Here is a 27,215-nt window from a genome sequence, read left to right as displayed (position 1 = left end):
TGTTTCCTCAGTGAACCTATTTTACTTTATAATTAAAATGTCCGATCTTATGTGTACGGCAGAAAACGCATCATCAGTACAAGAGCCAATCAAAGCTCGAGACGGACATGCCGTAAAGTGTGGTGTAGGTGTTTGAGTTAGCGCCACATTGAGCAGTTAGTTGTCAATAAGTTCCTGTGAAAGGCGCCGTGGAAGGAGAGAGCAGCGGTATGTGTCTTGTTTCTTGTTGGCATTTTGAGATGTGCGCCATTTATAGACGAGAAAAACATACATAAAGAGCAACATTTTCCAATCAGCTAACTCGCCTGCTAGCCGCTTCGGCTCTCTCCCAACAGCCACACTGGCAGCAGTGGCACCATCGCCAGTTGGATGAGAGAGACGTAACGCCTAACTGTGTGTGTGTGTGTGTGTGTGTGTGTGTGTGTGTGTGTGTGTGTGTGTGTGTGTGTGTGTGTGTGTGTCTGTCTGACTTAAAGAATAAACAGATTACATGTGACCTGTACTTACTGTCAATGTTGTGTTTCCCTCCGTAGGCTTCATACGAGAGCGGTACTTTAAGTCAGCATCTTTAATTCATTTATTCATTTATTCATTCATTCATTCAATCATCATCCATCGTCTACTGCTTATCCATTTGTGGGTCGCCTGGCTGGAGCCATCCCAGCTCACTCTGGGCGAGGGCGGGACACACCCTGGACAGATCACCAGTCCATCACAGGGTCAGCATACACTGTTGATCAAAATTAGTGAACAAATTTTTGAACACTTGATTTTCTCAGAACTAATGTAATCTTCATTGCTCAAAATTTGAAGCAATGTTTGTTGTGGGTATGCCATGCTACTAGAACAGTGTTTTACAAAATAACCCAGGCCCTTAAACTTTCTTTTTCTGAAAACACAGTAATTGAAATTAGAGAACAGCAATGACTGTAGCATGGAGAAAGATAACTAAAATTTGTGAAGGCTACAACAGTCAACATTAATTGACTGTTATAACATGCTATATCAGGCCCTTGTTTTGAATGACTTCATCACATCTGCGGCCACAGGACATCACTAGTCTCACACTGCTCTGATGTGAGTTTTGGTCAACTCGTCTTCCACAGTTCAGTGACTGTAGTGGGTTACTTAGCCATAACTTTGTTGTCACAAATCTTCCAGAGGTTTTCTATTGAGTTTAGAAGGAACTGCTTACCCGTTTTGCTGTGTGACAGGGGCCATTGTTCTGCATGAAATTGCTGGCTGATTAGGTGATGAGCACAGGGGAGGAACTGCATGTTGTTGAAGAAGGTTCTGATAAGCATTTGCATTCACTCTGCTATGTAGCTGTATTAGAGGCCCAATTCCTGCTGCAGAAAACATCCCCCAAAGCATGACACTTACTCCTCCACCTTTCACTGACTTCTTCACATACTTTGGGTTCTGTCTTTCCCCAGTTTGATTATGAACATAATGTTTTCCATTTGACCCAAATAAATCAAACTTGCTTCCATCACTGGAAATGAACTTTGGACCAGTTCTCCTCAGTCCACTCAACTTGCTTCTCAGCAAAGGCTAGTCTAACCTTTTGATTCTTTCTGCTAATGAGAGGTTTGGTTACTGCAGAGTGGGCTTTCAGTCCAAATTCTGTTAAATGTCGAGACACTGTATGATGAGACAGATCCTTATCATGTTCAGCACTGAACTGGTTAGCAATTCCAGCTTCAGTGTTGAACCTATTGCCCATTGAGATTCTCTGGATTGTCCTCCTCTCTTGCATTGATCAGCCTTCTTGGGGGACTTGAATGAGTCAGTGATGTTGTAAAGATAGAATATTCTAGAAATATTCACAGATTTGGAACGACCAACTTCTCTTGCTATGGCTGAAAGGGTCATCCTTTTAGCCTTCATCTGGACAATCTGCTGCTGGAGGGTTTCAGTCACTTTGGAATGGCTCACCCTCTTGCAAAGTCAGTGCAAACTGGAAAGTTAGGCTGCCAGTTAAATAGGGTTTTTCAGATAATTACGGAAATTAGCATCAGGTGCCAGATTAACACCAATAACTGGCAGGTATCTGAAAGTGTACTTTTTCAAATACTTCATAAAAAGTTTTTATACTGTACAATATATGGAATACATGGAATATGCTTAAAAACATCTTATTTACTCCTGTTTGGACAATTTCAAATAGGACTATGCAGTTTGCTGACTATGCAAATTTAGGAAATGGTAGGTTGTTCTCTAATTTTGATCACCAGTGTACAGAGACAAACAACCACTCACATTCAGACCTACGGACAATTTAGAGTCACCAATTAACCCAAACATGATGTCTTTGGACGGTATGAAGAAACCTACGCACGGAGAGAACATGCATACTCTGAGACCTTCTTTTTTTGGAAACTCAGGGCTCACCACTGATTGTGGTGTTTGTTGCCGAAATCAGTGTCAGGCAAATACGTGCTAAATATTTACTTTTATCCTGTCAATAACACTTGAAACGTAAGTAAGTAATGTTGTGTAATAAACATCTATCATGTGTGGATGTTCACAGATAGATATGAAGCACATATAATTCATTCATTTGTCTTCGTCTTAGCCTATTCTGTGTGTTTGTCTTTTTTTTTTTTTTTTTTTTTTTTTTTTCAAGTCATAATGTCACAGCCCACTCTTGTCGTCCTGTATGGGAGTCAGACCGGAACCGCCCAAGACACAGCCCAGAGGATTGCAAGGCAGGCAAAGAGGAAGTGTATCCAAGTTCAAGTGTTGCCTTTGGATAACTACAATGTGGTGAGTGGGGGGAGGGAGATTATGGCCGTTTATGGTTTCAGCAGGAGATCCTTGGATTTATGTCAGTTCCTTGCACAGCTGTGGGTGGCAGCCTTTACCCCTGGATCCAGATATGTTTCAAAGATGACAAACACTGTTGTCTAGTGTGTTTCCTCTCATCAAACAGGCCAACCTGATCTTTGAGTCTCTGGTTGTCTTTGTGTGTGCCACAACTGGCCAAGGAGACCCTCCAGACAACATGAAGGTAATAAAACAAATAACATATGTGACATAAAAGAGACAGAAAACAACACATGGTTAGAGAAAAGTTACTGTTGATTTCGTTTTACATTGACAGCTTGCTTTGAATGGTTTCTCTAATTGCAGTTGAGTGTTGCATCTTTCAGTGTGCTTTTGTCTCGGCTCATTGATATGTTATATTAATGCTAGTTGTGAAGGGAGACATTGGTATATGCTTTTAATTTGCCACAGATTCAAGATTTTTTTTTTTTTTAAAGATTTAATCTTGCATGCTCAGTTGCCCGATCTCGTCAGAAAGTGGGACAGAAAAAAAAAATCTGTGCCGTGACTTTGTCCTCTACATAGATGCTACCTCTTTGTAAAATATAGCTTGACGACCTAGTGACTAGTGGCAAAGCAGCATGGTTAGTCACAGTAGCAGGACAATTACCATTAATTCCTATTTCATAACTGCCTTCAAACCATACCTCTCCTTTAGCGGTTTCTTGTACTGTGTTTAATTTTTTGTTTCTTGTGTTTTCTCTGTTCCTATCCCACTTTCTTCAATAGAACTTCTGGATGTTTCTCTTCAAGAAATCTTTACCAGTTGGATCTCTGAGTCGACTGGACTATGCTGTACTAGGCCTCGGGGACTCTTCCTATCCAAAGTCAGTGCTTTTTACATTCATAGTTCTCACAATATTGAGAAAGACTCATCATTGTCAACACAACTGTTTTTTGTCCGTAGGTTCAATTTTGTAGCGAAGAAGCTACATAAGCGCCTTCTGCAGCTAGGTGCCAATGTGCTGCTGCCTGTTGGGCTTGCAGATGACCAGCATGATCTGGGGTGAGTGAAACTAATTATTACCATGACAAAAAAACATAACCACACTGCAGTCTGCAGTAAGTGATGGCTGTAGTATGAGACATGTGTTTCATTGCTATGGTGAAATTGAATAAAATTGATGTTCCAAAAAAAGCAGCTGTGTGTCTATGGTAGCAATGATCAAGATTAAAATGAAATTTGTCAGTTTGTGTTAGAAGGAGGGACTTGTCAACATACACAACACTTCTTTTTTGAGTGGTTCCATCCTTCCCCAGTTCATTGTGTTTCACTCACTACCAACAGATCTTGGCCAGACACCTGTCATTTCCTTCTACAGTTTAATTAAAGACATAAAATACTTTGGAAATCTTAGTGATCTTACCTGTTTCCTTACTTTCCTGGTTCCGATCAAATCAAATCAGATTTATTCATGTAGTGCCAAATAATAACAAAGTTACATCAAGGCACTTTACATGTAGAACAGGTCTAGACCAAATTCTTTATAAAATTATTTAAAGAGACCCAACGATCCATACTTTTTTAAATTTAACTTTATTATTGCAGCACTTCTTCTACTGATTCCATTGTTTCCTTTTCTTTTTCGGAATGGTAGAGAATTCCTTCAATGTCTGCAAATTGGAGGATGTATGATGTGTCTTGCACACATTCCAAGTAATTCTTTGTAATTTCCATATTAAACCACTTCTCACATGTCTTCTTTATATATTTTGTCGAGTGCATATGATTAAAGTTAAATATATCAGGAGAGATAATGAGTTCCTATACTATATTTTCCGTCTAAACTTTGGAACTTTGGAAACATTGCAGCTGAAACATTCCAGCTGACCTTCTTTCTTAGAGACAGCAGCCACAGTTTAGACTGCTTACAGGAAGAGGTTAATTTCTATTTTGCACATTATTCATTTTAGGATAATCATAATGTTGTAATGTAGATGCTATGACCAAGGTTTTCTGCACATCAGATTGAAAGTGCATCAAGCCAATGTTTCACATGCAATACACTGAAACTCACTTTTCCTTTAAGGTCTCTGTGTTGATTCCAGTTTTATGGCTGCATTGTGCCAAACTTGGTTTGCTGCCATCAAACATCTAACAAATATTTTAATCTGGAATCAGACTTGGGACTTGGGACAAACTTGCTGTTTGTAATGTGTTCACTCTCTGTTTGGAACAGGTCAGATGCTGTGATTGACCCATGGCTCACCTCATTTTGGGAGAAAGTGTTTACCCTGTATCCATGTTTGGCTGATGTTACACCACTAAGGGAAGATGAACTGTGAGTAGTGACTTCATTCTCATTTCCCACTTTCTCAACACTTTGGGTTGTGTCCTTTACAAAGTCTTTTCAAGCAATCTATTTACTAAGCCTCCACATCAGAGACAATCAGAGACTGAGACCTTGTTTCCAGGCTGTCTGGTCTATTCTCGTCAATATGATACCTCAGAAACACCTTCAGGGAACTTAAAATTTATCACAAATGTCCACTTGAATTGAAACGTCACCCATTGGTCTGCCAGCTGCTGTTTTGAACTTCCATCTTGACTTTTTGAGGCCATATTTGGAGAAGGAGCAGAGGATGAGTGAAAGGTAGATGGGACCTACTGATCTATAATCTATAGACCAGGGGTTGGCAATAAAGTTTGACCTTGGAAATATTTTCAAAGCCATTTTATGGCTTAATTAGTTTAATTTAAGTGAAAGTGAAAAAAAATTGGTTATTGTGAACAGTAAATGTGTAAACGAACCATGTAGCAGAATAATGATTTCACATACTTTTATTATGATAATTAGGCTGTTACCCACTCCTCCCAGACATAGGCTCAAATATTATTGGATTGGCTGCTAATCCCTTGTTTCTGATGGCGCCAAAAACATTAACCTGCAAGCAAGAGAGAAAAACTGTACTGTACTACTGAAATGAAGAAAAGTTGACAGTGAAAATAGAAAGGGTTAGGGCAAACAACAGTACTGATTTTAGCTTCAACGGTTTCATCCGTGTTTATCAAGGCAATACATTTTAAAAAGAATGAAACTTGAATTAATTCTAAGTGTTATTAATTGCCCAATGTGAGTTGGGATTGGCTCCAGCACCCCTGTGACCCAGAAACGGATAAGCGGTAGAAGATGAATGAATAAATAAATTCATTTCATAGCACACACATGCATGGAAGCTATTTCAGCACCAGGCGCTGTCCACCAACTTTTAATTCATGCCGCTGCCTGATTTTGCCTGTCGTTCACTCGCAGCATGGATAAAGGTATCGTAAGCATTCTTCTGGCAGACACAGATTCTTGTTTTTGACATTATGTTGGTGATTATTTACAAAGAGTAATGATTGTTACAAAAAAATTCATTTTCAAAACCTCTGGCAGGCCAGTTTTGACCTGTAGACTGCCAAAACAGACCAACACTATTGACTGACATTAGGCTTATGTTTACTGGGGTAATAAATCAAGTGAGAACTAGGGCCAGTTTCATTTTCAAATGAGCGTCAATACTTATTTTCATAAACAGTGGAGTTAGCCCCCCGCCCCAATGGTTATTAGATTGAATGCAGGTTTAAGGCTTTATACCGCATTTGTTTCAGTTTTTTCCGATCATCATATCCACTTTTATAGTCTGTGCAACTGATAAGAATTTAATGGATAAGATTATGGTAGTCACAGGTCATTGTGACCACTGATGTTTTGGCCTGACAAATTCATACACAATTTAACCCAACTATCCATTAGTATGAAATTAAGTGAAGCTATTTTATACCCAAATCCAAACTTGAATGTGAGCCCACGATACTAAAGCTATTGCTTGTTAATGTAACTTAAGAAGGTGCATTGTGGCCATGTCTCCTGCAACTTGGCAGAGGTATATACCTGCAGAGAGTTAACTCAAGTTCTTGGCTTGTTTCTCGTGGCAGTCTTCCTCCAACATACAATTTTCACTTCCTGGATGACTTGAAAGAGGAGCCTGATGACAGGTTGATGGTTTCCAAAGAACAAACTATTGCCTCCCAGTCTCATCCCTTCCCTGCCAGACTGGTGTCCAACAGAAGAGCAACAGAACGGTCACATTTCCAGGATGTAAGACACATAGAGTTTGACATCAGTGGATCAGGTATCAAGTAAGTAACCTTGGTGTCAAAGATGTATCGTGTCAGGTTTTGAAAGGAAATTTGTTTTGCCAACATTGTATTGTTTGGTAAAAGGCCACTGTGATCTCAAATAACATGTTTTTGGATGACTCTCACAAATGTATCAGTTAAATATGACACAGTTTAATTCAAATGTATATAAGGATAAAATAGAATTAAAGATTATAACAGGATATAAAGGATTATTGAAAACATCATAGGTCCTTTGATCTTTTCGACAGTCAAACCACCACTCAGAGCAGGGGATCTTAACTTGTTGTGAAGCTTTCTGGGTTTATGCTCTATAGACCTGAAGGATTTGAATGATGAGCTTCATCTGAATCTTCTGAGATTTACCTCATCTTCAAACAAGAACTAATTGATTTTGTGGTTATGTAAATATTTGTGTATGTGTATATCACATATAATGGAGACATCATCTATACAGTTTTTCCTTATCAATTCAATAGGAAGCTGGTACCAATCCCAGCTGACATTGAGTTTAGGCATTTCACAGACTAGCACAGAGGCACATATTTATAAGTTACTGTTGTGTGTGCGTATATGTGTATCATTAGCACAAACACACACATGTCTGTAGTGTGACCTAATTGGTCCATGTGGGTCAGCCAGTCCTTTTAAGATGGGCTCCTTCATTTTGTCCTGTACAAATCCTGATGAGGGTATATGTCCCAAAACTGTTTCTTCCTTTAAGTGCAACATGAAAGTGACAAGTATAATACATGCTTTATCCATCATTAGTTGTGATGTTGTCGTGCAGGTTTGGTGCTGGTGATGTGGTGATGATCCGTCCTTGTAATGCACCAGAAGACATACAAGAGCTCTGCCAACTGTTGAGATTAGATCCAGAGGTCAGATTCACCCTCAGGGCCACGGACACCGCAGCAGGTAGGTTCAGTATGTTTGTGAATCTTAAGTTTATAAGTCTATTCTTAAAGTTGCTTTGTCTTTAGATGGAAATGTAAATACAACCCCACTGCTGACAAGTTTTGATAGTCGTGGGTCATCGAGTGAGTATTATTTTATAGTTTAGATTTTATAAGTATATAATGAAAGTGATGTGATTTTGTTAATTATCAAAACCATGTTGAAAGTTTCCATAATGATACTTTTATCTCCAATCATATTAATTTCGTCATGGTTTTATCACACAGTCCATTTGAATTTTAGAATTTCACTTCTCATCAGAGTGAATCTATTGCCACCTCTCCACCTTCAGCCAATCGCATGTTGCCTAACTAGCTCACCTACTACCAGACAGCTGGCTCTACTGCTAGCTACAGCTTGACATCTAGATAAGCACCAGCCATTCATGAACAGCTGGAAACAGCTGCCTGCTGAAGCAAATTATAGAGGTGAGAGTATGGTGTTTAAATAGTCTCAAAACTCTCAGAAATTAAATGATGTGAAACATATCCGCAACACCATATATGCACTACTCATCACTTTCCTGTTGTCAAATTGACTTTTGAGACCATGGAGGAGATAAGAACATTTCCCCTCCTTTGATCGATTACTTTTAATCTGTAGTTTACATTAAAAATATAAAATGTGATTCAAATATCTGCACTCCAGTTGTTACCATACATAATATCAAATATACATAATGAAAATTCATCCAGATATATATATAGATGGTATTGCATCGTCATCTTCTCAGAGGAGCAGAAACATCAGGCATCATGCTGCCTCAAAGGTCTCAAAAGTATGACTGACTGGTGGAGGAGTTCACGGTCCTCACAGCTCTGTCTCAGGACTGTAGGTGTGTACTTACCCCTCTGTACCTCACTGATATTACATGCAAGTACATGGTCTCTATGTGCACTAATCACACCATTCAAAACCTATATGGTGAAGAATCAAAATAGCAACGTTGAAGGTAATGAAACAAAGCAAAGAGTTGAAAGAGGCTATAAACTGCAGAGTGGTGTGAGTCGTAGCCTGACTAACAGTAGTCAACCTGCTTCCATGAATTGAATTTTTCTTTGCGTCTCTTTCTTCTTAGTTCCAGCCAGGCTACCTCAGCCCTGTACTGTGCAGCACCTGATAGAGAGCTACTTGGACATTGCCGCTGTGCCTCGCCGTTCTTTCTTTGAGCTGCTGTCAACCTTCGCCACCAATGAGCTGGAGCGGGAAAAGCTGCTCGAGTTCAGCTCAGCAGCAGGCCAGAATGAGCTGCACAGTTACTGTAACCGACCCCGACGCACCGCGCTGGAGGTAATAGCTAAAGGGTACAGTAAGCAGTGGGCTGCAATTAAAACTAGAAAATTTCCTTACTGAAATGTTTAGACTGTATTGGGGGGCTGTTGCCAGCCTGTGTGTGTGTGCCTGCCTGCGTGCGTGCGTGCATGTGTGTGCATGTCTGTGTACACGTGTATGTCTTTGTGTCTGCATTAGTTGATCAGGTGCTCTCAGTACAGTCAAAATCAAATCAAATCAGATTTATTTGTATAGCGCCAAATCAAAACAAAGTAACATCAAGGCACTTTACATATAGAGCAGGTCTAGACCAAACTCTTTATAAATTTATTTAAAGAGACCCAACAGATCCCCCGATGAGCAAGCACTTGGCAACAGTGGCAAGTAAAAACTTCCTTTAAGTGGCAGAAACCTCGAGCAGAACCAGGCTCGGGGGGGGGCGGCCATCTGCCTCGACCGGTTGGGTTGAGAGAGAGAGGTTGAGAGAGAGAGAGAGAGAGAGAGACAGAGAGACACATACATACATACATAGGGGGGCAGGAACATGTTGCTGCATGAAGTTCATGGAGTTGAGCTGTAGTACAGAATTTATGAAATATGGGACCAGCAGGTGTGGCAGGAACATGGGATGGTGATGAGTCACCACCTGCAGGATGAGGACAGGGAGAGAGAGGAGAGGAACTGGGAGAGACAGAGACTTTGGCAGAACATGGTTAGTAAATGCAGTATAAATGCTTAGAACTGGGTGAAACTGTTTTTTAAGAGGGATGGTTCTTATCAGCGCATGCAAGGGGGGAGGAAGGGAGAGTGAGTGAGCGAGCGAGCAAGAGGGAGGCAGAGAGAAAGAGGGAGAGGGGCAGAAAGGGTGACAGGGGAAGACAGACAGAGAGAGAGAAGCTCAGTCCTTCCCCCAGCAGCCTAGGCCTACAGCAGCATAGCTAAAGAGTAGAGGACTTTAACTTTTTAACTATAAGCTCTGTCATACAGGAAAGTTTTAAGCCTGGTCTTGAAAATTACTAAAGAGTCCGCCCCCCGGACCGATGCTGGAAGTTGGTTCCATAGAAGAGGAGCCTGATAACTGAACGATCTGCCTCCAGATTTACTCTTGGAGACTCAAGGAACCACAAGTAAACCTCCATCTAGAGAGCAGAGTCTGTCATTAAGTCATTGCTCACACCTGCAGCTACCACCTGTAGCTCCAGGGTTGCTGTGTCAAAGCCCTGAGAGCAGGCAGAGTGCCCAAAACCAGCTGATTTTTGGCTCTGTGAAGCCCTCAAACTGGGACAACTAATGACGAAATGGTAACTTCCATCAGAGAACTGAGCAGGTATTTCTAAAGCCTAAAATGAGGAATTTTACTGGAGCGAATTGGAGAAATAGATGGTGGACATGTCCTTCATTGTCTGAAATGGGACAGGGAGCTCTGCTACTTTGGGGGAAAAATGGTGTGGCTAGCTCAAACTATGTACCCGTGAGGCTGATTTATTAATATTTTTTCAGATAATAATCTGAACATATACACTCATTATAAACTGGAAATCTGTCAAAAATGAGCCTGATACTTGAACGTTTACTGCCCAAAAAGTATAAAGGATATGAAATAAGCTGAAAAGTGAGATGAATAGACAAGACTTTTGTCATTATTTTAAAATTTTAACAAAGTATGGGAAAGTAGTACAGATTTGTAAAAGGCTGAAAATTTGGGAGTCGAACTACAGAATAAGACGCAAATACAATAGACCCCAATTAATTTTTTTGGTTGCTTTCTTTGTTGTTTACGCTGTCGAAAATGAACATAAAACACTGATCGAGACCAAGCTGCACGTATTCTTATATAATTGACATGGTTTTCCTCAAAACAAGTGACAAATCAAAATTTTGATGGAAGAGGAATAATAATAAAAATAAACACACAGAATAACAGTAGTGACTAAGCACTGATAACGTACATGGCTTTGAGTTTGGTTGTACATTTTTTGTAAGAGGGGCAAAAAGTTGATTTCTCTTAAATCAGTTTTTTTGTGTGTGATGATCCTGTCATTGCAGGTTTTGGCAGATTTCCCTAACACTACAGCACAAATCAAAGTCGACTATCTTCTGGATCTTTTCCCTGAGATCCAGCCTCGATCATTCTCCATTGCATCCTCTCTCCAGGTACATCATTCTTAAGAACGTTAATTTAACTTGTATGGAAAAATACCTAATTTTATCTGCCTGTCTTTACTTCTCTCATATTAGAGCGATGCAGTGTGAATTCCAGTGAATTTTTCCCTTCTCTCCACACAGACTCATCCACACAAGCTTCAGATCCTGGTAGCTGTGGTCCAGTACAAAACCAAGATGTATAAAATACGAAGAGGTCTCTGCTCTACCTGGTTAGCCTCGCTGGACCCCACACAAGGTCTTCCTCAGACATATAGACACAGACATTCTGATTGGTTGACCATTGCTACTTTGCCATCTAAATAAACATAATTTGATAATTTAGAGCTAATAATTTCACTTGATTCAGGTTCATGAGTAAAATTCCAGATTTATAATTTAATCTATTGATTGATAGATTAATCAACCAAGAAACTAAGCAGTCAGTAGCAGTACTATTTCTACTTAGAATAGGCTCTGTATTTCTTGAAATCTGGCTGGTTGTTATTCCTAATAAAAACTAATGTTAATTTCATTATGGTTAGTCTAAAAAATGCTAACTATCTGATACATTATATTAGAAAACATTGACAGGATGTGCCCAACTACGTGGTGTTTCAGGGGAGGTGCATGTGCCTCTGTGGGTGAAGAAAGGCAGTCTGAAGTTCCCTAAAGAGAGGGACACTCCTGTGATAATGGTTGGGCCTGGAACAGGAGTGGCACCGTTCAGGGCAGCTTTGCAAGAGAGGATTTCTGAAGGAAAGACCGGTGAGATCTTAATTCTAAGACTTTGACTCTGTTCAGTGATTGAATCATGTCCGTCCACTTCCTGTCAGAACTCTGGTAACCTCTTGCTCATCATCCCACTCTTTAGCCAATGTCCTGTTCTTTGGCTGCCGCTTAGAGTCCAAAGACTTCTACTTCAGGTCAGAGTGGGAGGAATTAACGAAAGCTGGGCATTTAATCCTCTTCACTGCCTTCTCACGAGACCAGGTCAGACACCCACACACACTCAGTCTGCATCAAATATATAAATAATGGAAAACTAGGGGTGTAACGGTATGTGTAGTCGTACCAAACCATTCCGCTCAGGGCATTCGATATGAATGCATGCGTGTATCGAACATACTAAAGAGGTACTTGCCACTCCTTGTTTCTCTGTGTGATGGAACACTACTGCAAAGCCCTTTATGATGTTGTTGAGCCATCATAGCAACCTTGTTTAGCATGTAGTACCTGAGCTTGTGCTGCCAAAGCAAATTTGAGTAAATTAATTTAACTAACGACCCAGTCCAACGTCACTAAAGATCTGGCAACTCATTTAAACACTCATAAGCACTCTTATTTTCTCTTTTCTCTGCATTGAAGAAGTAAGCATGTTAGGTTTTTTTATTTAGTTGAGCAGGTTGAATGTGAAGTTGGAAATGCTTACAATATTTGTTTACATGCCGCTGTTTAATTGATATTTATTATTTACTTTTATTTTCCTACCTAGGTCCAGGTATGTTTTGATTTAAAAAGTAGCACCATTGTTCAGGGAATTGTGTTATGTTTGATGTTTTCACTTTGACAATAAATGAAAAACAAGAGCTCATCTTTTTTGGTGGGGGTTGTTTTTTGTTTGTTTGTATGTTTGTTTGGGTTTTTTTCTGTTTTTCTGTACTGATAATGTACCAAACTGATTTCAAACTGAGGTACATACCAAACCATGACTTTAGCATTACACCCCTATTAAAAACCATTTTGTTTGGTATGTACAAAACCAATGTTCTTTTACATCTTGATAATTTTAATACTCCTTAAGAACATGAATGTCAAAACCAAGTAGTTTTATAGTTGGTTTAGTTTATATTTCTACCAGAGAACTGCTTTCAGCACAGAGATCAGAGAAACATCTGAGTCACAAAGAGAGGCTAAAATCACACTAATCATGCACAAAGAATTTACATTGGGTTGGATCTTATGCATTAGTTGAAGAATTGATAAAATGTCATGAGGATCTGCTGCAGCTGTATGATCCTACACAAGAATGGTTTTTTAATATGTCAAGTCTATAGGCAGAAGCTGCTACTGACACCAGAGAGAACTGATCGCTAGCATAAGACAATAGTTCAATGGTTGAAAATGTAGGAATAGCGGCCATTTGACAGTAAAATGAAGCAATATTCAAAATATAGCAAGCATTTAAATTGACATGAGACTTTTTTATTTGGAACTTTTTTAAGAAATGGTTAAAACACATTTTTGAAAATGTCCTTACCTCTTTTTCAGTGCTTTGGTCTGCTATTTCAGACTAGTAGTGCACCAATCTGTATTTGCTGCAGTTAACGTGATGACTGTGTACAATCAGCTCAGACAACCCCAAATCAAATCCTTTAACTAGTCATTAGTAGGACCGCACTGCTACTAGCACAAACCATATTCTAAACAAAAGCACAGTGTAGAAAATAGAGGCCAACACAACCATGGTTGGTTTCATTTATTCTTCTATATGGACAGGATGTCAGTCTGAAGCAGTCACACTGTGTCAGTTTTCATTAGGACTCTAGGATACAAGAATGTCAGTCACAACTAACAGCAGCTGCAGCAATTGCCAATAGGCATGAACACATGGTGGCATATGTAAAAGCATGTTGAGCCCCCATGTAAGCTAAAATCAAGGCTGGTTGTGGGCATCAATTGATCACATTTTCGTTTTGGGGAAAAAAGTGCTTCCCTTACAAGTTGAGTAGCCAGTTGTTTTTTCTTTCAAATCAAATCAAATCAGATTTATTTGTATAGCGCCAAATCATAACAAAGTTAAATCAAGGCACTTTACATATAGAGCAGGTCTAGACCAAACTCTTTATAAATTTATTTAAAGAGACCCAACAGATCCCCCGATGAGCAAGCACTTGGCAACAGTGGCAAGGAAAAACTTCCTTTAAGAGGCAGAAACCTCGAGCAGAACCAGGCTCAGGGGGGGCGGCCATCTGCCTCGACCGGTTGGGTTGAGAGAGAGAGAGAGAGAGAGAGAGAGAGAGAGACAGGCAGGCAGGCATTGGAGGGGGGGGGGGGTGTAGGCAGGAACATGTTGTTGCATGAAGTTCATGGAGTTGAGCTGTAATACAGAATTCATGCTATATGGGACCAGCAGGTGTTGCAACAACATGGGATGGAGATGAGTCACCACCTGCAGGATGAGGACAGGGAGAGAGAGGAGAGGAACTGGGAGAGACAGAGACTTTGGCAGAACATGGTTAGTAAATGCAGTATAAATGCTTAGAACTGGGTGAAACTGTTTTGTTTTTTTTTTTGGTTTTTTTTTAAGAAGGATGGTTTTTATCAGCGCATGCAAGGAGGGAGTTAGCGAGAAAGAGGGAGAGAGGGTGACAGAGAGAGAGAGAGAGAGAGAGAGAGAGAAGCTCAGTCCTTCCCCCAGCAGCCTAGGCCTATAGCAGCATACCTAAAGAGTAGAGGACTTTTTAACTGTACGCTCTGTCATACAGGAAAGTTTTAAGCCTGGTCTTGAAAGTTACTAAAGAGTCCGCCCCCCGGACCGATGCTGGGAGTTGGTTCCATAGAAGAGGAGCCTGATAACTGAACGATCTGCCTCCAGATTTACTCTTGGAGACTCTAGGAACCACAAGTAAACCTCCATCTAGAGAGCGGAGTGGCCTGCTAGGACAGTAAGGAACTATGAGCTCTCTGAGATACGATGGAGCTTGGCCATTAAGAGCTTTATACGTTAAAAGAAGGATTTTGAATTCTACTCTATATTTTACTGGCAGCCAATGAAGAGCAGCTAACACGGGAGAGATGTGATCCCTTTTCCTAGTTCCTGTTAATATTCGTGCAGCAGCGTTCTGAATTAACTGAAGGCCTTTTAGAGATTTGTTTGGACATGCAGATAGTAATGAGTTACAGTAGTCCAGCCTAGAAGTTACAAATGCATGGACTAGTTTTTCTGCATCATCCTGAGAAAGGATGTTTCTGATTTTCCTAATGTTTCTCAGGTGGAAGAAAGCTGCCCGACTAACTTGTTTTATGTGGGGGACAAAGGACATGTCCTGGTCAAAAATTACTCCAAGGTTTCTTACAGTGGAGCTGGAGGCCAAAGTAATGCCGTCCAAACTGATGAGATGATTAGATAGTATTTTTCTGAGGTGCTTAGGACCGAGTACAATAACTTCTGTTTTGTCAGAGTTGAGAAGTAAAAAATTTCCAGTCATCCAGACTTTTATGTCTTCAAGACATGCCTGCAGTCTGACTATCTGACTGACTTCATTTGGCTTCATTGATAGGTACAGCTGAGTATCGTCTGCGTAGCAGTGGAAATTGATGCTGTGTTTCCTGATAATGTTGCCTAGAGGAAGCAGATAAAGCGTAAAGAGGATTGGTCCAAGTACCGAACCCTGCGGGACTCCATGACTGACTACAGTACATGAGGAGGAGCTGTTGTTTACATGAACAAACTGATGTCTATCTGATAAGTAGGATTTGAACCACTTTAGTGCAGTTCCTTTAATTCCAATTTCATGTTCCAGTCTCTGTAGTAAAATATTATGATCTATGGTGTCGAATGCAGCACTAAGATCTAGAAGGAGAAGTATGGAGGCTGATCCATTGTCTGAGGCCATTAGAATGTCATTGGAGACTTTAACCAGCGCTGTTTCTGTGCTATGATGGGCTCTAAATCCTGACTGAAACTCTTCAAACAAACTGTTCCCATCCAGATGATCGTGTAGTTGTTTTGCTACAGCTTTCTCAATGATTTTAGAAATAAATGGAAGGTTCGATATGGGTCTATAGTTTGCCAAAACATCTGGATCAAGATTAGGCTTTTTAAGCTGGGGTTTGATGACCGCAGTCTTAAGTGCCTGAGGTACATAACCCAGAAATAAAGTCAGATTAACCAAATCTAGAATGAACGGCTCAATTACATAAAAGATCTCTTTAAAGAGGCTAGTTGGTACTGGGTCTAATAGACAGGTTGACGGTCTGGATGATGAAACTATAGAAGCTAGCTCTGAGAGATTTAGAGGTGAGAATGATTCCAGATGTAAAAGAGGCGCTGCAGCTGATTCAGCAGTTGCCGTCTTCAGAAGGGGATTTTTATCTAACGTAGGCAAGAGCTGATAAATTCTTTCTCTGATCGTGAGAATTTTGTCTGAAAAAAAAAACTAATAAAATCATTACTGCTTAGAGCTAAGGGGATCACTGGTTCAACTGAGCTATGGCTCTCTGTCAGCCTGGCTACAGTGCTGAAGAGAAACCTGGGGTTGTTCTTGTTTTCTTCTATGAGTGCTGAGTAATATGAACTTCTAGCACTGCGGAGAGCTTTTTTATACGTTTTTAGGCTGTCTTTCCAGGCTCTGTGAGACTCTTCTGACTTACTGGAACGCCAGTTTCTTTCTAATTTCCTTGATGTCTGCTTCAAGGTACGGATTTGGTAACTATACCAGGGAGCCATCCTCCTCAGATTGAATACTTTCTTTTTGAGAGGGGCGGCATTATCAAGATCATTATCATTATCAAGAACGCAGTGTGGCCATAGTGCTAGTCACAAGGTCATCAACCTGCATATGGGAGAAATCCTCATTTAAATTTAGATAATTTAGATAAAAAAATTTTCTTTTTCTGTGTTCAGGAGGAAAAGGTATACGTGCAGCACCGTGTGAGGGAGAATGCTCGCCTCTTGTGGGATTTGATTGCCAACAAAAACGCCTGCTTTTACATCGCTGGGTGAGTCGAAATACCAAACTTCAGTTTTTTCACATCACATCTGTATATTTATTCATAAATGCCAGGTTTTTAGCAGTAGTGGCTTGGGCTTGGCTTAAATGCATGTCTCAACCAATGAGAGCATTTGGAGTGGGCCTAAAACTGCTATAATGTTCACATGAACTGGAATGGGGGAGAAAAATAGAGAAAGGTAAAGAACTCTTAAATGAACATTTCCATTTTAAATCTCTAAAATTGTGCAGCTACGAACTAGCAGCGGTTTTCACAAAGATATTCGATCCTTCCCTTGCCAAGGCCAAAGTCACCCCCTGCCTCAAAACAGCCACAAACATCTGGATACCCAAAAAACCCACCATAAACTGATTAAATGACTACAGACCTGTCACCCTGATGCCCACTGTCACAAAATGCCTGTAGAAACTGCTAGATACTGCAGCCTATTAAAGACACCATCAGCATTGTCCTTCACAGTCCCTGCAGGACCTGGAGCAGAAACACATGTCTGGCTGCAGTTTGCCGATTGTAGTCCAGCATTTAACACCATCATCCCAGACATCCCAGACCTGGATCCTGGACTTCCTCACACACCGTCCACAGCCTGTTAAACTTGGCTCTCGTATCTCCTCCACACTAACTTTTATCACGGGCCCTCTATACATTCAACTGCACACCCACTTCCACATCAAACATCATAATCAAGTTTGTAGATGACACAGTCATTGGCCTTATTTCAGGTTGGGAAAAGACTGCCTACCAATACAAAGATTAAGCATGTGCTGCTCTGCAAAAAACCTTGACTTAAACACAAATGACGACGACCACCTGCCTCTTTTTATAAAGGACGACTTTGTGGAAATAGTTCAAAGCCAAACGTTCTCAGCATACACAACTCAAACACACTCGTGGACAGAACACGCAACTGCTTCAATCAGGATGGCATCTCAATGCCTTCACTTTCTTTGTGTCCTGAGGAAAAATCACCTCTGCAGAGCAGTGATGGTGGCCTTCTACCATTCAGTCATCAAGAGCACTTTAACATATGGACTCTGGTCAGCAGTGGGGAAGAAAGGCTCTGTGTGAGGATTGTCAAATTAGCTAAAACAAATCATCAGCTGCCCTCCTCCCTCACTGGAGGAAATTGCAGAAGCTCGATACCTCTTTGGCAATGTGGTGGCATACTGGTTAGCGCTGTTGCCCCACAATAAGAAGGTCACAGATTCAGATTCGAATCGGAGCTTTGTGCACGATGTTCAGTAACATTCGCTTTGGCCTTCTGGAGGTAGTTCTTTACCAGGAGTGACATATGTTTTGGGTCGTTATGTTGGAAGACAAAACAGCGACCCATACACCGTTTTGCTGCTGACTGCTTGAGGTTTTCTTCCAACATCTTCAAATATCCTTCTTTCTTCAGGATTCCTTCCACCTTGAAAAGATCCCCAGTTCCAACTGCACTGAAGCATCCCCACAGCGTCATACTCCCTCCACTGTGTTTCACTGTGGGGGCCATGTTCTTTGGGTTGTATGCCTCTCCCTTCTTTCTCCAAACATAAGCAGTGTCTCGATGGCCAAAGAGTTCCAGTTATGTTTCATCTGACCAAAGGACACGCGTCCATATGCCTAGTCTTTCTCCAGGTTGTCCTTTGCATACTTCAGTCTGGCTTGAAGGTGTCTTTTTTGCAGAGGTGGAGTTTTTCTTGGTCTGCAGCCTCGCAGTCCATTCCTGTACAGGGCTCTAGTGATTGACTTCTATGAGAAAATAAATCCAGGCGTGGCCAAGTCATTCACTAGTGTCTTGGCAGTTGTTCTGGGGTCTTTAGACACATCTCTCACTAGCTTTCTTTCCAGTCTTTGAAATGTTGTGTTTTCTACCTCTGCCAGACTTGTTTCATACCACGTGGCTCTCTTTGAATTTCTTAATTATACTTCTCACTCCAGTTCTTGATACTCAGTGCATCCTTCTTCAAAAGACTCCACTTAAATAAAGATGGGTGCAGCCTCTGTGACACCACTCATAGGTGATGAGCACAAGCTCAGAGTGGGCTGCCCCACTGTTGCCATTTTGGCAGTGCCATATTCACCCCATTATAGACAAAGAGGTGGGGCATGTATGGAGCCCAGATAATGCTAGTTTGAGGCATCATGTTGTATTAGCATAGCTAGCTGTCAAAGGGTGATTTTTTTTTTTTTTTTTTTTTTTTCATGAGCTAATTCTGGTGAGCAAAAACACTGACAGCTACTAATCACTGCTAACATAAATAACATGCTAGTATGTGAACGTAGACTTCCATACGTGCTGCTGTGTCAATTGGTTACTGAAGGCATATTATCTAACACTATAAACACTGCCAAAAGCTCATGTCCAGCTGAAGTGATGTAGGGCAGACAGCTAGAGAGCAGCAGGAAACGTACATCATTGAACGACTTTTCTTTCTTCAGTAATGCCAAACAGATGCCAGCCAATGTGAGTGATGCCCTGAAGCAGGCCTTCCAGCAGGAGGGAGGGCTGTCTGCCGAGGAAGCTGAGCGAATGTTTGAAGCCATGGATAGGACTGGCCGACTTCAGAGTGAGACCTGGTCCTGATCACATGATCTCAACCCTCTGCTCTTGAGAGTTCAGCTGCTGTCGCTATTTTGAATGCATGATACAATGCTCACTGTGAAAAGTGTGATCAAGGTGAATTTATTCATAAGCATTTCTGGCCTGACTTATTGTTCTGGTAACAATATCCAGTCAAAGTGGCTGATGGCCCACATCCAGTTACTTCAAGATCCCCTAACCCAAAAATGTAGTTTTTCAAATTATTAACATGTCTGTGTAGTGTTTGGGTTCTGCTACAAGACATTTCAGCTGCAAAGTCTCTAGTGCGTGCCATAACTGAGCAGTTTAGATTGATTTGTGGGAAAGCAATTTCAATCAAAATATAGTCATAGCAGAGCATTTTTACACATTTATAATTTTTGGGTTAGGGGGTCTTTCAGTTAAGTCACTTTCTGTTGTCTGCATTCAGGCGCTGTAGTTAGCCATGGAGCCCACTGGTTGAAAAATGTTCAATCACACTGCAGAGGAAGATTAATGTGTCAAAAAGAAGGTTCACTACGGCTGACACCATAACAGAATAACCCAAACTTGGAGTGGAATGAAAAGTTAAACATTTGGGAAAAGTGCTTATTCAATTTCGTGCCAAAAGTCATATGAGAGGGTGGACATGACGCATGTATTGTCATGTTGTTACTATAACATTTCAGTCAAAAAACCAACACACAAGCTTTGATTTAGATGCAACAATTGTACCTTTAGCTGAAACCCAATATTTATGGGTAACAGGGGCATCCTCAGGCTCGCTGGTGCTTTTTTTCCTATCACTATTATCACCAACATAAGGGTTGGGCTGCAGGGATCCATGTGTTGGATTTGTCAGCAGCATTTGAAGGAACCTTTGTAACAGGACAGTCTAAGTTGCACCAACTGTTTTGCGATCTGTCATCAAAAGCAGTCTCTGAAGGATAAGATCCTGAACTGAACAGCTATTGTCTGGCATTCGACCTTTTGTGAAACCATGAATTATGATTTGGATTTTAAAGCTGGAAAAACATTCATGATGTTGCTATATTAAATCCAGCTGCAGTCCTGAGTTTGTTTGCATGTGAAGATGAGTTGCTGTCCCTCAGCACATTAACACTGAAAGACTTAAAACATCTTCCTTTGCTGAAAAAAGTCATACAAAAGTGAAAATAACAGGCTGGTTGCTCCTAAAGTAAACCTACAGAGCTGCATGACGTCTCATTTACTGACAACTCAAACACTGGATTAGTGCACAGCCACATCACAGAAAACACCACTTAGAACTGCACTGTATCTCAACAAAGTAAATGAGCTGACTTTCTGTGATTGAGCGATGTAGTTCACCATTAACACTGCATCCCCTAGAGAAACAGTGCAACAGCAGCACACAATGGTGTATCCAAGCTATTGCCTTATAGTAATATGTGTTAAACAGCAGCCACAGCCACACTTTCTGATGTTCCACAGGACTGTACTTTAAATAAAATCTCCAGAACTCCAGTTTTTCCACAGAAGGTCCAGGCCGACGGGTTTATCATGTCAGTCTTTATTAATGACACTTTTGGAGAAATTCTTGAAGGCTTCAATGAAATAATTAGTACTCTAATTTGACATTTAATCCATTGTCCCATTAGTGTCCTTCTATCATGTGCATTATGAATGAAGTGATGTGAAAACCTTTTTTTTGTTGTTGTTGCTTTTAAAGGGAATATTCTATTTTGGGGAGCAAGTCTTCTGATACCTGTACTGAAATCTGTCTGCCACTGCCAAGTGCAGCATAGATACATATGTGTGTGTGTATATATGTATATATATATATATAACAATCGAATAGTATAGTAAACAATCGAATTCCAGTGGTGATATACAGTATATGAGGTTGCAGAAGAATATGGTTTTGTGCCTTTATTGGTTGTAAAAAAAAAAAAAAAAAAAAGTGACTGATCAAGGGGTTAAGATTTTCCAGCTGCCTGGTAAATGTTTGTTAATAAAGACTTGGAGAGCTGACTACATTCATTTATTTTTATTCATCAGTTTTTAATCCCTCATCTGTCAGGGCCGTATGGGGCCAGCAAAGTTCTGGGTGAGGGTACAATGCTTATAAAAAATATTCACCCCCCTTGGATGTTTTAGCCTTTTTTTGCTTTTAGTAACTGAAATCACAGGCAATATAAATTGGAGAATTTAAAAATATGTAGTGTAAAATAATTGTTTGTTGAATTAGGTTAGTCACTTTAGAGGAGGTAAACACTTCGCAAAGGTCCAGCTAGTTAGTACCAGCAGTGTCACAATTAGTGAAATGGAGATAACCAGAGTGGAGTTGATGTGGGTCAAGTGATTATAGTATAAAAGCACCTTCATCTGGGAGGTCCAGTCTCCGGTTCATCAGTATTCCTGTGACTGCAAATGCAACATCAAGACAAAAAAAAATGCTCCAAGCAACTCAGAGGACAGACTTATACGTATAAGACAGGAGATGGCTATAAGAAGATTTCCAACTTACTGGCCAGTAAGTTCAGTTAAATCCATCATTCAGAAATGGAAAGAGTATGGCACTTTTCTAACTCCGTCTGACTTCATCACCAGTCGAAGCTATATGGGAGAGTGGCAAAGAGAAAGCCACTGAAAAAGCCTCACATGAATTTTTGCCTGGAATTTTCCCTAAAGGAATGTGGGAGACTTCAAGGTCAACTGGAAGAGGGTTCTTTGGTCCGGCATGTTTTGTCCCTCAGCTCAATCCTGAATAAGGTGTGCTCTGCCTTGAGCTGGTTTGTAACAGAAATTGAAATTAAAACTGGATTTCAAGTGTTTAATATTCATTTTGTCACATCAAGTTAGATTTACTGTGTCTGTATCTGAGTAAATGCTAATTGCCCAGTTGAAGTCATTTTCTGAAATATCACTGTCATTTTCTTGGAAAAATTTGTCTCAAAATAGAAATTAGTCATGTGACCTGAAATGGGAGAAAAGAAAAAGACATTGCCTGATTTTCGTTAAGTTTTCTTTATGGCTGTGTTTCCCTGAGGTGAATTCTCTGGATTAAAACATGTCTTTGCTCCTGGAGATGATCCACTGAGATTATCTGTTATAGCACACCATCATTTTTGTTCTTGTGTTATTCCAAACTCACATCTTGACATGTTCTTTCTCTGAAATGTCAGGTCTATAATTAATGGACTTGAATTTAAAAACCAATGATGCCTTCTCTGAGGTTGACAGCTTCAACTATTTTTGTTATTCATACAATTTCCAGTTTTGGTTCATGTGTATGGTTTGGTTCTGGGATAATTTGATTGGTCAACATTTTATAGACAAAGCCAGCATCTTCAAATGAATGTCAAAAACCTGAGGAGTTGCAATTTACAAAAACATCAACACATAGAGAGACTGAAACAAGCAAAACCTGACAAGCTTGTTGAAAAAGTTATAAAACAATGAACTGATTTTCACATTACAATTACATGAGTATGGTTGTCCTTTTACTTTGGCTAACACACACCCGTCCAAAAATAAAGATGAGCTATTGTGTAACATTGGCAGCCAACTGCGGGTGTCTGATGTTTCCCATCTCAGTAGTGGCTGTGTGCTTGAAGGGTCTGCTCTTCTGACTGACATTGGACATTCAACACAACAGATTCCACATCCAGTGGACAGCAGGGTAAAGATGCAGTCCCATTTGTAAACGGTCCGAAAGTGCGATGCTGCAGTTTGTCATAAGGTGAATAACATTATGCATCAGTTGCCAGGAAGCACGTGCTTGAAACTGTCCACCTTGGATGGGAGATAGAGAGACTACTCACAAACAGGGGTGTCATCTGGCCATACACAAGGGCCTCTAATCCCAGTAAAGATGACTCAGCAATAAGCACAGAGCAGGGCACCGGTGCTAACAATCACACTGCAGATCAATACCAGAAACAGCATAAATAGAGAAACCCCAAGTCCATATTAGAAAGACTTTCCATAGCAGCCCCCTCCCTTCCTTTATCTGAGAGCCAGGGTGTGGACTTGGTAGATCTCTGTAGGGAAGTTCATTTGCTGCTCCTCGTGGATGATGCCCAGCCCTGCTCTGCTCACCAAGCTGCGAACAATTTCCAGGTCACGGCAAACACTGCTGTCCACCTCGTCAGGGACCACGCCTTCATAAGACACATTGTCCTTGATGATGATGAGGCCATTTGGGCGCAGGGCTTTCTGGCAGCGTCGCAGGAAGTCCACCAGGTGGTTGTCCGTCAGGTGACCTGAGGGAAAAAAGACAAACATTTGGTCAACATCTATCAACTTTCACTGGCCTGCAGCAATCCCCTGACCCTGTCTGAGCAAGCCCATCAAACATACATAGCATCCTGATCAAAGACCTCTGGCTGAGCTCATGGCAACTAATGAGGCGGACTCACCAATGACCCATTGGATCCAGATGACATCATAGCGTCCACATTCTGGTACAAAGTCCTGTAGACCACTGCAGAAATAGTTACCCACTCTCTTGCTCTCGCCTCCAAGGTAATTCTTAGCTTTGTCCAGGAACTCCTGTGTCACATCCACCAGATCCACAGTCCTAAAAAGAGGCAGCAGCAGACGCTTGGTGATCCTTCCGATGCCTGCTCCACAGTCCAGAGCACAGTTTGTACCCGTCTTCCCCTCCCCTTCCTTCAATAACAATAACACAAGAGATAAGAGGCGAGTAAATGCTGCTTGTAACTGAGTTAGAAGGATTAGAAACAACACATAAATGCTTAGTAGCATTAACATTAGCACTGCATGAATTCTGGCAGATATGATTGTGATTTCATGATATTTTTTTCATTTTGTATTCACAAAAAAAATGAATTGATGATGATGTGATATTTGTTGAGGTTTGTACTAAACACATTTGGGCTAAGTCTGAAGACAATGATCTGGAGGTGAAGGTTTATCTATAGCACCAAAACACTTCTGGGGCTAGTGAGTGATACTGACACCTTTTTTATTGAATGTACTGAGGATTAATTCTGCTCATCTATGAAACATCTCATCTGTCATCCTCTACCTTGTTGTAGAATTTCAGGGGCAACATGGAAAGCATTTCTATGTGTCTGTTATGCTGAAACTCACGGCTAGAAAGAAATAAGTGGAAGTTGGCACATGTGTACCTATCAGAGTGGTACAAGCTAGTCCAGGAACCAATTCTGGTGCTAAGAGCAACTTGTACCTCTTGTACCTCAGAGGACCTCTAAATTACAAGAAGGGCAACTGAGGCCCTCTATGGGTGGAGGAGGCTACGGTAACCTGCTGTAGAATCTAGTACCATGTGTCATGTGTCAACCACCAGGAGGTCACCCTTCAGTTAGTCAGCTGTCTTTTGAATCCTCCAGCTTGTACATTTGCTGTCAACCATCTTGGTTTTTTGAACCTGGGAGAAACCATGTTTGGAGGAAAAGATGGAGCTGAGGTAGCATGAAGGCTGGGTCTGATCTGCTCTATATTCCATCCTGACTGAGTGATACAGTGTGCCAATGACTTTGTGACTACACCCCCAAATTCATACCCTGCTTTATAGTCGAATTTCATATTTTGTTTAAGACTTGAAACTAGACACTGAGATCATTAACTTATTGTTGTTGAGCCTAAAACATGTCTGTCCATCTCTTCCTGACTATACTGAAACATCTGGTTGATGCTGCAGCTAAGTCTGAGGACAGGTTCATATTTGCACAACCTTCAATGCTGCAGGAATTACTGCTTCAGCCATGCCTCCAATAAAACCCCTCCCCCTACCCCAACCCCGGCTTGCCCTATACCCCTTACCAACCCTGTAAAAGAGCATTGGCTCAGTAATCATTCCTCAAGTTCAAGTAAAGGAATTAGTATTACGAAAGAAAAAATGTTATATGGTATACACAATATAATCAAACATATGCTCAATTGATTAAATATGTTCATCATTTTATTAAGAAGTGCTTCTTACACAGAGGAACTTCTGCAGGAATGCCTTGGAGCCATTTATATCGATACTGGAGATGCTGCCGTAGCCTCCCAGCATGCCCTCTACCGTGGGGGGAACTTCCTTCCAGTAGCCCTCAGCTTTGGAGTAGAAGCTTGCTTCATCTTGCGCTATGTCACCCATCCTGTCGCAGTCCACAGATGAGATGGTTCACAGTCAGATGACAAGCTAATGTCAGAGTCAAGTCACATGTTATTTATTCAGTGTGCTGTGTCTGGTACTATTTATGACACAAATCGTAATGTGAAGGATGATTTTCCTGGCACATCTACACTAATGGCAACTGACCTATTTTTCAGTTTAGTAGAGTTTTGTTGTTTTTTTTTTTTTTTTACTCCAATTGCTTTATATACAATTCAACTGTCTTTTTAAGAAAACTTGTCATAATACAACTTATAAATGCTCAGTAAATATACATTTGCGTGTATTTTTATCCGTTTTGTCTTATTTCACTGTGTCTACTACCAAGGCCATGTGTGAGTTGCTGTCAGTGCCCTTTTTAGGAGCAGGGCAGAGGTAACCAACAGCAGGCAGACAATGTACACTGGCTGTCTCTACAAAAACACGCTTTCAGGCGCTTGTTGATAATTTATCTCAGTCCGTAACGGCATGTCGATCCTAACACGTGTATGAAGTGTCGTTTGCAGGCAGTTTTCAAACACTCGGTCCTTCAGCTGCGTCCCAACAGTTCATAGTTAGAGCACACTGTTCGAGGCTACACTGTGTACCAGCTAATTATAGCACATTGTAAACATTATTGTTGTTGTAAACTACACTTTGAGTGTGAAACCGATAACAACGATGAATGAATTACCATCCCACTGCTCATAACAACGAAAGTAATGCTAATAGGGCCTCGCACTGGACGGGGTGAATAGTTGTAGCCGAAGAGACTCCGGGTAGAACGACACTGACCTGGTGTGGTGTCTCCGCAGGGACTAACCCCTTCTGCCCCTCTCTATGTGCGATCACGGCTGCTCGCGGAGGACGTCATTTCCTTATTTGGTTCCCGGCTGAAGCGGTGCAAACAGCGCTCCAGCTGGCGGACTGATCCGCAGGAGGGAAGAGCGGAGGTGCGTGGATGTAAAGCGAGACATATCGGCTTTTATATTTATAGAGTCAGATTATTCATTATAGTTGGTATAACTAGGTCAAAAAGAAAATAAATTTTGGTCTGTCGTCGTTTGTTTCGTTTGGGGAGCAAACGAGCTCAGGGCGTGTGCCAGTCAGAGCTAACGCACTGTGGGCTGAAAGTGGCCAATGTGCGCTTGTATGCGCATCACTCTGATGCCGTTCGATTATTTGAGTATTGTTTCTGTTTTTCAAATTCTCAAAACAGCTAAGCTCTTTTCCTGTCATGACTGTTAATATGACAGCAAGGCTGGTGTCAAGAAGACTATTCAATCTGCACTGTTGATTTTGTATTTAAGGCTATATTTTTATGTTATACTTTTTGGATTTTAATGATCTCTCTCTCCCTCTTTCTCTCGTGCCACTTATATTTTTTAAAGTTTTAAATTTTTACTTTTTTATCTTCTCTACATATGTGTTTCCACGGCCTGCTTGTGAGGACTTAAGACGCCAGGAATGAATATAACTTGATTACTTTTGGTAGTATT

The 27,215-nt window shown here is 40.9% G+C and overlaps 2 protein-coding genes across 5 annotated transcripts; one reads left to right on the top strand and one right to left on the bottom strand.

Moving 5' to 3' along the window:
* Positions 1 to 102: 102 nt before the first annotated feature.
* Positions 103 to 21,620, top strand: ndor1 (NADPH dependent diflavin oxidoreductase 1). Of its 2 annotated transcripts, XM_029515322.1 has the most exons (16): positions 103 to 207; positions 534 to 719; positions 2,630 to 2,769; positions 2,936 to 3,013; positions 3,559 to 3,656; positions 3,737 to 3,835; positions 5,010 to 5,111; positions 6,752 to 6,955; positions 7,746 to 7,873; positions 8,991 to 9,202; positions 11,231 to 11,338; positions 11,471 to 11,585; positions 11,948 to 12,094; positions 12,201 to 12,319; positions 16,956 to 17,050; positions 19,487 to 21,620. In XM_029515322.1, the coding sequence occupies exons 3-16, from the start codon at positions 2,635 to 2,637 to the stop codon at positions 19,629 to 19,631; spliced, it is 1,785 nt and encodes a 594-aa protein (XP_029371182.1). In that variant the 5' UTR covers positions 103 to 207; positions 534 to 719; positions 2,630 to 2,634; the 3' UTR covers positions 19,632 to 21,620. The 2 variants fall into 2 exon arrangements, with proteins under 2 accessions (XP_029371182.1, XP_029371183.1); XM_029515323.1 differs by lacking the exon at positions 534 to 719 and having other exon boundaries at positions 171 to 207.
* Positions 21,613 to 26,572, bottom strand: ntmt1 (N-terminal Xaa-Pro-Lys N-methyltransferase 1). Of its 3 annotated transcripts, none has more exons than XM_029515350.1 (4): positions 26,512 to 26,527; positions 25,561 to 25,764; positions 24,011 to 24,263; positions 21,613 to 23,854 (listed from the first exon to the last, which is right to left on the bottom strand). In XM_029515350.1, exons 2-4 carry the CDS (start codon positions 25,717 to 25,719, stop codon positions 23,598 to 23,600), a joined length of 669 nt encoding a protein of 222 aa, XP_029371210.1. In that variant the 5' UTR covers positions 25,720 to 25,764; positions 26,512 to 26,527; the 3' UTR covers positions 21,613 to 23,597. The 3 variants fall into 3 exon arrangements, with proteins under 3 accessions (XP_029371210.1, XP_029371208.1, XP_029371209.1); XM_029515348.1 differs by having other exon boundaries at positions 21,614 to 23,854; positions 25,561 to 25,720; positions 26,512 to 26,572; XM_029515349.1 differs by having other exon boundaries at positions 21,614 to 23,854; positions 25,561 to 25,720; positions 26,411 to 26,516.
* Positions 26,573 to 27,215: the final 643 nt, after the last annotated feature.

This window comes from Echeneis naucrates, chromosome 12, assembly GCF_900963305.1.
Source record: "Echeneis naucrates chromosome 12, fEcheNa1.1, whole genome shotgun sequence".
Classification (NCBI taxonomy): Eukaryota; Metazoa; Chordata; class Actinopteri; order Carangiformes; family Echeneidae; genus Echeneis; species Echeneis naucrates.
This window is presented reverse-complemented; position numbering and strand designations above follow the sequence as displayed.